The following is a 13,702-nucleotide window of genomic DNA, read 5'->3' as shown; positions in this document are numbered from 1 at the left end:
TTTACTAACAGGAACAGGGTGAGCAGGCATCCTCTTTTCCAGGACATGCCCTACATTTCAGCCTTCTGTCCAGGAGGAATTCCAAAATATCTTCCATTTTGAGCATGACTAAGTAGCACAAATTTATATTTATTTGAGTGTTTTTCCTAGCTTTTATTCAGCCATGTCCTACATTTTTCTTGAATGTCTTACATTTTGGTGCCTTGTCCTCCTTTCCAGTTAGGGCATCTGATCACCCTGAATAGGATGCCCTGAAATGTGAAAAAATATTGTCTTTGAGGTGGCTCTATGTGTTCAGGATGAGAAATTTGGAATTATTATTTACATTGTTACTGAAGAGCATGGCCACACGAAATTGTTACAGAACAGATATAGATGATCTTTTCAATATCAGAGCAATGAAGATGTGAAACTGTGCGTGTTCAGTATACTTGATCATGGTGCTTCAAGACTATGCAATGCAGGCATGCATCTGGCTTTCAGGGAGCTGTCATTTAAGAATGTCAAATTTTCAAAATTGGACAAGGCTCAGATAAAAACAAAAATGCTTTCCCAGTGGGAAGAATATTTAAGACTTGTTACAACACTCTATGCTTTCTCCTTACTTGTTTGGAAACTTCTAAACACATACAGTGTTGACTAGGAAGGTGCTACACTGAATTGAAAAAAGAAAGGAAAACAGGAAAATAAACGTTGTCCAACTTCCTCTCTGTAGTCAATATTTCAAACAAAAATAGTACATTTTATTGCATTTCACTTTTGCATTCATGCAAATAGTTTTTCTATCCCATTTATTAATGTTGGCTTTGAACTTAAAAAGTAATAGTAGTAGACATTTTAGATGACATGAGCAACTTGTCTATTTATTCAGAGGGCTCAGTGAGCTGTGAAGAATGACAGCTAAAATATGAGTATTATATTTTATTTGACAATGTTATTAAATACCAGAGTTGGTTTGTGCTAAGTTTTACTCAAGTGGCAACTTAGTTGAGACAGGTACTCGAAAGGAACTGCAGTGCTGTTTAAATTCTCAGGCAAAGTTGATTGAGTTAAATAATTTAAAAAGTGAATCATAAGAGAAAATTAAAAAATTAGACTCAGTTTAACAATGTTATCATTACATACATTTACATAATGTTCCATGCATAAAAAAAAACCTGGTATAAATTTGCATTCTGTTTGACAATGTGCTACAAATAAATGTTAAATAAATAGATCAATATTACATAGATGTTTGTGTAATAAATATAATATAGTGCCTTTATATTCTTACAAGTTGTGCATCTAATATAATAAAAGGGTGCTAAATGGTAATATATCTATTACATGAATGTAAAAATTGCTTGTGAAATCTATGGCTTTAATTCAAAAAAGTGTGTTCGTAACAACTGACGCTTTACATAGTTTGGTAAAAGATGCTGTAATTCCATGATCACCTATTTTCCAGGAAATGTGGAATGGGAGAAACTGAACCAGGTACCTCTACCCATCTTCTGAAAATTTTATCGACAGGTTACCTGTTTTACCTGTCTACCTGATAGAGCTGGAATGTAATAAGTCATAAACCAACACACGCATTAGAGTACCAATCAAAACAGCATCAAAGTCATCTGCCCCAATGCAATGACTTTCTGAAGCTTCTAGATCAATTAGAGTATACAGATGACTGGCCACATTTTTGTTTCAGATGTAGACGCTTTCCATAAGACTCCTGCACACCTGATTATATTGCTGTAGCATGACTGCTTATGCAGGCCATCCAAGCTAAAACACTTTACTTCTGTCTCCTATTTTGGTGGTTAGAGAGGCAAACAATGATGTAGTAATGAGAAAATCAACTTAAAAGTTTGGAGCTAATGTACCTGACCCAGAAAGACCATTGCTAATTAAAACAATATCCCTAGGCTGATGATGGCAGGGAAGACAGTAAGTAAACTAATCAGGGGGTGTATGTGTATAAGGGCATGATCTAGAGCTCATTAAAGTCCGTGGAGGATTCTAACTAAATTCAGTGGTTCATGATGTGGAACACTTCCAATAGCTTCATGATGTACAAGGCACACACGATATACTCACTCACTCTTAAAGGCAGATATTCCTGCATACTGTTTTATAGTTTAAGACTATAGCTATGAAAGGGGTGCAGCTATACAGGTATGTAATCTGGTATGCACTCTTTCTACTTGGGGATGCTTTCTACATATATGAACTTGGGTCAGATCATATGTTGCTCAGATTCAGACCACAGGCAAATGGCAGTCATAAGACATACACTCAGTGGTATGAATCTATGATTCACCAGTATTATCCATTCAGACAAGTCTGGAATTGCTACTAAAATTGGTTCTTGTCAAGCAAAGAAGCTGAGAAATTTCCAGGGAAGTCAAAAGAATGGTACCAGAGTAGGAACATTTATTTGGGCAGGCGGAGATCCATATCTCCAGAGGTTATAGTATAGCTCACTAACATCAAAAATCCATTGTATTTCAAAATACTACGAGAAAGTAAAATACTTTGGGGCGAAAAACCTAGGGAAATTTCTCAAGGGCCAACTAATCTATCCATAGCCTCTTCAGAGTGTGGTTGAATTCTATTGTGTTACTTGAAGAAATGAATACGAGGATATTCTAATATGAGTGCTTGAATAGTCAATGTGCTCTTAGTTATGCATGTTGTCCTATTTAAATAATATGTCAACTGAGAAATAGCTTTATACAATGTTATGGAGACAAACCACATTGCTTCAGTGCAGTCAGTGATATGCCACACAGTGGTCCTACTAAACTATGCTTCTGAATAGCCTATTTAAAAATGTTACAAACACTACTAATGCATATTCAGTTCCTTAAAATCTTCACTTTTTCCTGGTTTTGCTCAGTTTTAACATACATATCCTTATTTGGCCTCTATACATACTTTCAGGTCTTAGTTTAAATTGTCTATGGACAAAAATAGAAAGCTGTTTGTCTATGATGGTGACAGCTATAATGCAAAGGAACATAATAATGGATAGAGGGAGAACCAAGATAGATAAGACTAGGAAGAACTACCTTAGGTGAATTACATTTTTAAAACTCCCAATGGTAGATCGATACAGCTGTTCAAAAACAAGTGAAGCCACAGAATTCTTGAAAAATGGCAGCACACCTGGGAACGTGTCAGTTATACTACTGCTTCCTCCATCAAAATCTTTATAACAATATAAATATGTGCCAGGTGCTTCAGAAATAAAGCATTTCAGCAGTTTATCTTTTTTTTTCCTCCTCTAGAAATGAAACAAAGTCACTGATGTAGTTCCTGGCCATTTTTAATCAGTCACAGAGAGGAAAAATAAAAAGCGGAACATCATGCCAACTGTTTACTATTGGCAAGAAGAACAAAGGATGACTAAAGATCACTGAAAATGAGATGATGCCTGGGACTCGTCCCTTCAAATTCTTCCTCTGTCACATTTTAATGCAGAAATACTTGGAGTCCATGAACCTATAAATATTGGTTAGACACAATTAATCTATCTCATTAGAGGTAGGCTCTAATTTAATATTTGCCTGTCTCTCTATATATTTACTGATGCTTACCATAATTGCAGTTATCTAGATTAAATACATATTATGACCTCCCAGTGGAGCTGGTGGCTCCAAGGTCAGTGAGATGATGAACCTGCTTCAAGCTTTAGTTCAAACTTTAAGTGTAATATTTAGGGTACTAAAACTTATTTAGGGATAGGATTCAACAAATGGACAGTCTTTTAAAGTTCGGTCTACAAACATAGAATATATTCACCATCTATTCACCATCCTCCACTCGTACCACCACCAATATGTTCCTAGTTGCTGTTATGCCTCATCCTCCTTCCCCAAGTTTGAGAGCAGCTAAAAACTGAAAACAGTGCTGTATTTGAACACTGGTCTGACTTTTTCTGTAGAATGAAAGAGATCAAATGAAAGAGAATATCTTGAGGTACTTTTCTTCTTCTAAGCATTAAGACATGTCGAAGAGTGTGGTACAGATGTCATTCCTAATGTTTTCTCCATTTGGACCCTTAAGGAATGTGATCTCAGTGGGCCTTTGTCCCTGAGTGTCTCTTCCTCCTTGGCACTATTAGTGCCACCCATTTGCTTGCCTTTCCCTTTAGGGAAACTGAAGTTATTACTCTCTTTCTTGCTCCTCTTACCATTCTATTCACTTGCTTGGAGCAGGCAGGAAAGTGTCAGCAGCAACTGAATAAAAGAGGAGAAATATTAGGGTCTGGGAATCAGCAATGGTCCCTAGTTGGTTCTCAATAATGGCAAGTACCTGATCCCAGCCCTGCATAACAGATAAATAAATAGTATAAGCCCTCTAAGCCCTGTGATAGCAAACTTTTACATGGAACACTTTGAGGAGCCATGGTGAAGAAGATCTGGCTGTGTTTCTGAACCATCTCAACAACCCACCCTAACTTCCAATTCACAATAGAAAAAGAAAAGGAAGGAACACTGCCATTCTTGGATGTCCTAGTCATCCACAAACCGAACCAACGTTTGGGCCACACAGTATACAGAAAACCTACACACACACACAGACAGATACCTGCACAAGAACTCCAACCATCACCCAGGACAAAAAAAGAAGCACTATAAAAACACTGGTAGACTGGGCAAAATGGTTCTGTGAACTCCACTTCTTGGAAGATGAATTGAAGCACCTAGACTGGGCTCTACAGGCTAATGGTTATTCCAGCTCAGACATCAGGAGGGCTGCCAGACCCAGAAAAACCCAGAGGGGTGAAGACAAACAACCACCCAAAGGGAAGGTATTTTTACCATACATCAAAGGAGTCACTGAATATTAGGGAAACTGGTGAGGAAACACAACCTCCAAATGGTTTACAAACCGACCAAGTAAATCCAGCAAATGTTGCGCTCAGCCAAGGATAAGAGGGACCCTCTCACAGCCGCAGGAGTTTACCGCATACCATACAGTTGCAGACAAGTCTACATAGGGACCATCAAACGCACTGTTCAAACACGAATCAGGGAACATGAGAGACACTGCAGACTGAGTCAGCCAGAAAAATTAGCAGTAGCAGAACACGTTATAAACCATCCTGGAAATAAAATGCTGTTTGACAATACTGAAATTCTGGACCATGCCAACAACTATGAGGTCAGAATGCACAGGGAAGCCACTGGAATCCACAAATACCTGGACAACTTCAACAGGAAAGAAGAAATCTTAAAGTGAACAAAATTTGGCTACTAGTCCTGAAAAACAGCAAAATCAGGACTCAGCAAATGCAAATGAAAAACAACCCAGAGTCAGGGGTTTTCCCAGAAGACAATGATCACTAATTGAGCCGACACTAATCCTCTTTGCATATCTTCCCACCCTGAGGCCTTGCCATCAACAACAGAACAATACACAGACTAACATGGAGATCACTTCTCCCTACTCAGGGTCACACAGTATATTTATATATACCCACCTCTCTTCCATGCCAGCATTATTTAAAGATGCCAGCCACAGATGCTGGCAAAATGTCAGGAATAAACTCTTCTAGAACATGGCAACATAGCCTGAAAAACCCACAAAAAACTATGGAAAGCAAACGTGATTGGAAGTCCACTTCTTATTTGTAAACCATCCCTCTCTTAGATGAAACAATGCAGAAGAGGCTGACTTGAAGAAAATTAAATCTACAAAACTTCCAAAAAGCTAGCATTTGATAAAAGTACATGATAGTGTAGAAGGATTAAAATCCCTTCTGATGATGTATTCTAAGAACTGCCACTTGATTCTAGCAATAAAATATCTGAAAAGCTTCAAAGTCATTAAAATTATGTGCATATAATGGTAGAAATGATACGGGTGAACGGATGCCTGAATGAGTAGAACTACAAGTCAAAAAAACAATTCTATGGATGGGTGAATGTAGAATGACACTTGACTTTACATTTGAAGTTCTGAAACAACTGAATAAACAAAATGGCCTAAAACCAGATTTGGATGCATGGAACAATATGTGCACATAAGCAACTGACATATACACTGTAATATTTATGGAAATGTACAGTCTTAGCTGCCTCCTGTTGTCTAAGGAAAACTGTTAGTTGCAAGAAAGATGTTTTTGATATGGAAAAGCCTGTTTTGCATTTCTGGAGATGGCAAATGGAACAAATCTTGCTTTGGAAACCGAAACATGAAATATTATTTGGACTACATGTTAGACTACATGTACTCTGCTGTACAGTTCATGCACACTGGATAACTTCTTCTCCTACTAACAGAAGCTGCAGACACAACAACTGCTGACTTATTATCAAAGAAGCTTTTAATCTTGGTTCCAATATTTACAATTACTTATACTGACCGACAAAGTGCTCTGCTCATCCACTATGTACAATGCCACACAGGGCATTGGAGCTCCTCCCTTATATACATTTTCACTTGTAGAGATCGTAGTCCAGCCCCCCCCCCCCACTGGTGTACTGGTGTGATACACAGTTGCCATGACTTTGGAGTATTGAAGCTTGGTGACTTCATGTCCTACCCTTGTGTCATCAGCTTTCTGTGACACAACACCCTCCAATCAGTTCACTCATCTTGACTTCCTTTTGAACTTGGGTTACCTTTCACCCATGTCCCATATTGCTACATCTAGGACATTTCCTTCTGGATGCATCCATCCTGACATTGCATTCTGGAGAGGATAAAATGTGCATAAAACTATGCCCTTTGGAAAAAAAAGTATGAAAAAAAGTGACCAACTAAAAATTTGGAAAACGTGTATACAATGGATGCATTAAAATACAAACAAGTACAAATCTTACTAAAAGAAAAACCCAGAAAAATATTGACCAATTTTGTCCTCCCTAGTAGTTAAATCATTTGTTCTCAAATATTGGTATTTCAGATGTTTTGGTCTTCACCTCCCAGAAACTGTCATCACTGACCATGCTGGGAAGATTTTGGTGGTAGAAGAAGAAAACAGTTGATGGATCAAAAGTTGAGAATCCTTACTTGAAATAAATTAAATCTTTCTATGCCTTCTGACGTGGGGGATGAGCCCACCTCCAGTTTAAGCATACTCTCTGACAGACATTGAGTGTTTGATAACATGACATATTTAATACATGTGTGCTTGGTGACTTTGCTTGTAGTATCATTGGAGGAAATGTCTTACAATAGGAAGTATGAAAATGAAAGTGTTCTACTGAAAATTGTAAAAACAGTCAATGCAAAGCTGCAAGGCCAAATCACCGAAGACAGAGATCTAAATCACTACTTCATTGTTTTTGTGCAGGAGAACAAAAAAGTTTGTATTTTTTACATCTCCCCATGGGGTGAAATTAAGATAATTTTTGTGCATTCTTGATATTTTTGCAATTCAAGGCTTTTCTGTGCAAATCTCAATTGCACAAAAAAGTGACTTGTGCAAAATACAGTGCTTTCCTTGCAAATATCAATTATTTTTGTGAACAAACATAAGAAATGTGTGCATGGGGACTATATGTTTTCACAGAAGTATGAAAAAAAAATCTAATGGAGTGTGACTTTTTTTTACAGCAGGCACATTGATACACCCTTTTTTCTTAAGGATGAGAACAATTTCAAATACTGCATTCATAACTGAAGGACATATAGATACACATGCATTGGTACAGAAGTATGACTACGTGGCATGTATCTATAATCAATTTTTCTTTTTTTCATTGCATTTCACTTCTATGACTTACTTGATTTTCCCATACAACAAGTATTTATGTAGATAATAAAAACATAGTACAGTACAGTCCAGGACTGGTGTCCATTGTTCAGATGAATATGATAAGATCACCATTTAGCACAGGAAACAAAAGTATTGAGGTTCTTGTAACAGACCAACTGGCAACAGAGTGAAGTCATTCAGGCTAATTTCACATCACTTTGCATCTGGTACGCAGAGATGCATGGCAATTCAGAAACTTATTTAGAACGATTCCTTTTAGGTCTATTTTATGTAATTGAGGGAAGTTGATTATTTAATGAATTGGTTACATTAAGATGATTTCACATATTACCAGAAATCATTATTGTATATGTCTTTTTCATATACAGTCTGCAATTAATCGACAAAGTCTACTAATAGTTTTCAGTAGGAAATACTAATTTTGATAATTGTTACATAATCCAGTAATACACCAAAACCAAAGCAGCCTCGTAGAATCAGCTGATGAGCTTTTAAATTTCAGTCTTCCTAATTAAAATGTGATTTCACTGATTAATCAACAAAAGCCTAATTTGCTTAATCTACTGATTAAAACTTCTCCTTTCATCTACTTTTCTCTTGTTTTCTGCTTGAGTAACATTCCAGTGGAAGCAATTGTTCTGTATTAATATCAAGACTATTTCTTTCTTTCTCTTTGTAAGCTAGATAGATAGAGAGGGAGATATATTAACAGATCCCTGCATTCAGTTCTAGAATGGATGAGGGTAAATAAAGAAAAGTTCAGTTGAAACAACAAAGAAATGTGAAAATTTGCTTTCAAATTATGGATATAGTCACACTCCCTCCAAAAGATCAAATCTAAAATTCGGTCCTCTCCTGTCATTCAACTTGGAATCTCAGGTGGCCAATATGGGTAGCCATTTATTAACAGATTATTTCTTTTTTAAAAGTGTGGGGAGAAAAAAAGAAAGAAAAGATAACATGATTGTCATGATACAGTATATATTCTGAAATCTATATTAGTGGATTATCCTTATTAGCCCAATCAAAAGGACATAAAACATGTAGGAGCTTGCAAGATGTTCAAATGGCTATATTGGGTGAGCTGAGGATGGAGAAATCATGGTGTTTGTTTGACGTAGTGAGTTACAATGAGAGAGGAGAGACTACAAATCTTCAAAATAAGACTTGAACTAGTTTTAGGTTTCCCCTGCAGTCACATCTACTGGGAGCAACCAAGGCAAGAAAGTTGACTCCTCCATTTTTGACAGTAAAATCCAGCTGTAAGCTGACAACTGTATATACTTATTGGTAGAAAAGTGTCTGGGAGCATTTATGTTTGAAATGCTTATCACATTCCTATGACATTTCTGCTGCTTTCTGTACATAATTTTAACTTTTTCATTTTGTATTATATTTCTTTATTTTAAAACTGCAAGATTACCAACCCAAAGGCTTTTGTGGAGTTGTGTTTAGAGGGATACAAATATTTTAAAGGAGCTAACATGTAAATGACTAGCTTAGCAATTTACACAATATATAAGATAATAGAATGACACTCTGATTATGAAAAAAAAGTTGGGCCCCATTTGCACTGCAGAAATAATCCAGTTTTACACAGCTCAGTGCTGTGGAATCCTGGGATTTACAGTTTCTTGTGGCACCAGAGCTCTCTAACAGAGAAAGCTAAATGTCTCACAAAAATACAGCTCCAAAGCTTCCATAACATTGAGCCACGTTGGTTAAGGTGGTGTCAAACTGCATTGTTTCCTCAGTGTGGATGCAGCCTCAGAGTTAGGAACTCATAAAGATGTACAAGGAACATTAACTCAACTGTAATGAATTAGAGGAATAACCACTCAGTGTTAGAAGTCAGAGCTCAAATGTGGGTTTGTGAAAGTCAAGATGATTTTAATTGTCACTGAACTGCCTACGTTACAAAGGGTGTGCATGTGAAAGACACCACTCATCTAGTTCCAAACAGATTTGCAAGGGTTTTTTGGACTACTAACTAGTACTGCAATGCCTGTTTTGCTGTCTGCCTTGCTTTTTTTTTTTTTTAAAAAAAGAATCCAACGATTTCTTATTAACAGCTGGTTTACTTTACAAAACATAAAATACCTTTGTGTCACTCACTCTACATTTTAATACTCTACATACTGCATATTAAATACAGACATTCTGTGGATAAATTGGTTATTCATCCCTTCTTACCTTCCTGATGCCTTCAGAGGGGTTTGCCACACAGTTATCAGCTCCATTATTCTTACTGATTGTCTTCCACAATTCAGCAAAGGTACTGTCCTGTTCTAAAGGATTTGTTCCTTTCGCTTTAAAATATTCATAAACAGCAGAATCCCTGACTGTGCCATAAGACATATCCATTTGTTTGGAAAGATCCTGAAATGTCCTGAAATGCAAGAGCAGATGAAATGTTAGTGGAAGGTGTGACAACAGTTTGGCTTTACTAGTTCAAGGTGGACCACCAAAAAATGAGCAGCAAGCTTACACTTCAACAGTATAGAAAAAAGGGGAACAACAAATGATATCTATTACTGCTTAAACATGTCTTATTTTCCAAATGTACTATATTATATACAAAATGACAAGATACAATGGTAAACTACAATCAACAATGTGCATATGACAAATCAGGGTAATCGAAGTCCATGTAAACAGTGTCTACAGTGTTGGCAGTGAACGTATTTCTACTGCATCAACACCATGAATAATTCACAGTCTAGAAAGCACTCATAAATGGTACTTGAAGAAAGAATACATGAAGTTGGAACCTGTAGTTTTACTGGTAGCACAGTTCTTTACTGGTGGTATTCCAGTTGTATTCAGTATTCACAGTATTAAGACAGCTACCAGCATTCTTATTATTATTGAAGTCAAGTTGTTGAATGTTGTGGAAGAATGGAACGCATAACTTACAACATTAATCCGGCAAAATAACTCAAAAATGCTGATGAAGACTTCTGTAGAGTCGAAACGGCCACAGAGTACTCTGGAGGTAGCCGTCTTAATACTGTGAATACTGAATACAACTGGAATACCACCAGTAAAGAACTGTGCTACCAGTAAAACTACAGGTTCCAACTTCATGTATTGTAGCCCATAATAAAGTTTGCCAATATATTCTGTCAATCTCTCAGCATCTCCTATGGAAGTAAGATTGAACAGGTCCTTCTTGCGGATCCAACTGCAGGCCTTAATAATACGTAGCACTTAATGAATGATGAGGGAATACACTGGAAATGTGCCAAAGGAATACATAAGAGGCATGGTGTGCTAAAATAATAATTACAAAATGCTCTCTCCTGCATTCTACATTAGCACAAGTTTAGAATGTATATTGATATTTATGCATTATGCATAAAAGAAAGGCATATAAAACAAAATAATGATTTCACATTGAAGCCATAATTCTAATTATTGTTTATTAACTGCATACAATTAGAGCAAAACCACATCTTGTTATAATGTACATATGGGAAGAAATGCTGTCAAAGAGTGGGGTGGGGAGCCAACTCATCTCTCCCAGACTGTTGTCTCCCTGTCTCACCAATCACAACAACAGCATAAACAAAAACAAAGCTTTGATGTATGTGGGAGATCAAAATGAATTACAAAGCCAAAACCTAAATATGAAAGTACTCTAAATTATTACTGCACCAGCTACTGATAAATGAATATATAACTGTCACAGAAGACCAGAGATATCACTTTTATCCAGCACATTTGAAATGGTAATTTTCTTCATTTTATTAGCTTTTTTTAGTGACCAGACAAACAAGGAACATTTTCCTTCATCTTCGTCTGGATGTTAATTCATAATTGATCCCACACAAACATTTATCAATCAAAATGCTGGCTCACTCTTGTTTCTAGATCCCTTCCCACTTGATAGTTTTAAAGTATGTCTTCTGTTAAAAATATTGTCCAAAATCTAATTCTAGTCCTAACTAGAGCAGACTGTTGATGGAGATAACATAACTGCAAATCACCATTGTATTACTTGGTTTACTCTAACTGAGTCTAGCAAATTAAATTTAGGTCATCAAGTTTAAATCAACACTTATTACTATCCATGTGTTTTCCAAGCAAAAACGAAACAAGATCCAAGTAGACTGCTATCAAAACTTCAAGGGAAGAGGCACATCGGTAAACTAGGTTATCCTTCCAATAACCTAACCAAAGAAAATTTCGTAGTAATCCAATTAAAGAAAAGTTTAATTAGAGAGGGGGAAGTTTTCAGTTTAGGCTAGTCCAGTCCATGTAGGATTGGTGTAATCAGCCTTTGAGCTCCTCTAGGACTCTCGATTTATACTCATATAGCTAAAATTTTATGAGTATCTAGTCATAACCCATGTTGAACTGGCCTGGAGTCATATGTGGAACAGTTTCACAGGGAAATTTTAAGAGCAACATTATCACTGTACATATGTGCATAACAACTTGTTGTAAATGTTTAAGATGAAAAAGTTTAGAAGTGAGCAGAGAAGTGCTTTTGGGCCATGTGGAAAGGGACAGGATTGCTTTCTTAAAATTCCAAACTACTGCAAAATAGTGCATGGGGGAGATGTGTGTCTTTAATCCCTGGAATCGTCACAAAAAAAATCTGGAAAAAGAGGGGGATGCTAGAGTTCACATTCACTTGAAAGCCAAACTTCCTGCTATGGAAGTTGCTGCCCTTAATCTCTAATATTTGTTGACTGCTTGCGAATGATCTGTGCTCGACAGAAACACACATTGCAAAGGATCAAAGGTATTTCCTTGTTTATTACATTGGACTGGTGCCCAAGGGCTTCCCATATTTAGAGATCTTGATAGGAGCCGATTAAGGCAAAAGTTCTTTTCTGGCAGTTCTTGTTGAAAAAGATGTTTGTGACCATAGGGACTAAGTTTGACACATTGTAGGTGGTCACACCCATCTTCCCACCAAACAGGCATGCATATAGGATTCGAATTTCTGAAACAGAGGTGAGATTAAGGTAACCCTTCACCCCAGTTATCTGGGTGATTTAAAGAGTGCTTTAATGTGATAACTTTGATTGTATATGAGGCATGAGCAAAGGATGGCCCATGAGATGTATGCAGTCCCCTGCCCCACAGAGCACAGAGCCCCCCCCAAATACGCAGAAAAACATCAGCTTCATACAGACAGCCATCAACACCCCTGAAATACCACATTTTTTTCAGTCAGAGTCCTTCTCAACATGGTGATATGAAATGATATAATTTCTGGCTACCATCACTTTCAGGGGGATGCAACTTTCAAAAGGGAGAATGAATCCCTGGCTCCTGTGTAGTGGCCTACCCCTGATAACCAAGATGCATTACAAATTATCAATCAATCGATCCATCTGTTTTCAAACAGGTTCAGCAGAGATTATTATTCCTGCGTGACTTATGTGAGGAGAAGTGAGGCACAGGAAATCTAAAGTAGGACTCATAGGCAGTCTCTGCAATGTGGGTTTGCCATACCTTTTTTAAAGGACAGAAAGGAGGAGATGTTCTGAAATTTCAAAGAAATAAGTAGAGATAATATTTCTGCTCTTCGACAAGCAAATTCAACAGGGCATGATCTACATAAAATCTGCAGTTGCATAGCATCCTCTAACCTTGTTTATATAAAGTATGGTATTTATGGAATAGAGGATTTTGGGGGCAACAGTAGATAAGAAAATCCCTGTAAAACATTATTTCATAGAATAGAACTGAAAAGCGTATGGATTTCTCATGCATGGCTTTAGTGGATTTACTTGGCTAAAAAGTATGGCACAAGAGAGCCAGCGTGATGTAGTGGCTTGAGCATTGGACACCAACTCAGGAGAGAAGGGGTTGATTCTCCACTCGGCCATAGAAACCCACTGTGTGATCTTGGTCAAGTTATACTCTTTCAGCCTTGGGGAAGGCAAAGGCAAACCCCTCCTGAACAAATCTGGCCAAGAAAGGTTAGCCATAGGGTCTTCATAAGTCAGAAACTACTTGAAGGAATACAGTAGC

General features: G+C 37.1%; 1 protein-coding gene across 8 annotated transcripts in view; it reads right to left on the bottom strand.

The window, feature by feature from the left end:
- Positions 1-13,702, bottom strand: part of GRID1 (glutamate ionotropic receptor delta type subunit 1) — an 887,376-nt gene that overhangs the window by 46,335 nt on the left and 827,339 nt on the right. For all 8 annotated transcript variants that reach the window (XM_042459512.1, XM_042459516.1, XM_042459515.1 and 5 more), the window contains exon 13: positions 9,905-10,100. In XM_042459512.1, coding sequence (XP_042315446.1) covers positions 9,905-10,100 — 196 coding nt within the window. The remainder of the gene's footprint in view (positions 1-9,904; positions 10,101-13,702) is intronic.

The sequence above is a fragment of the Sceloporus undulatus genome, chromosome 3, assembly GCF_019175285.1.
Source record: "Sceloporus undulatus isolate JIND9_A2432 ecotype Alabama chromosome 3, SceUnd_v1.1, whole genome shotgun sequence".
NCBI lineage: Eukaryota > Metazoa > Chordata > Lepidosauria > Squamata > Phrynosomatidae > Sceloporus > Sceloporus undulatus.
This window is presented reverse-complemented; position numbering and strand designations above follow the sequence as displayed.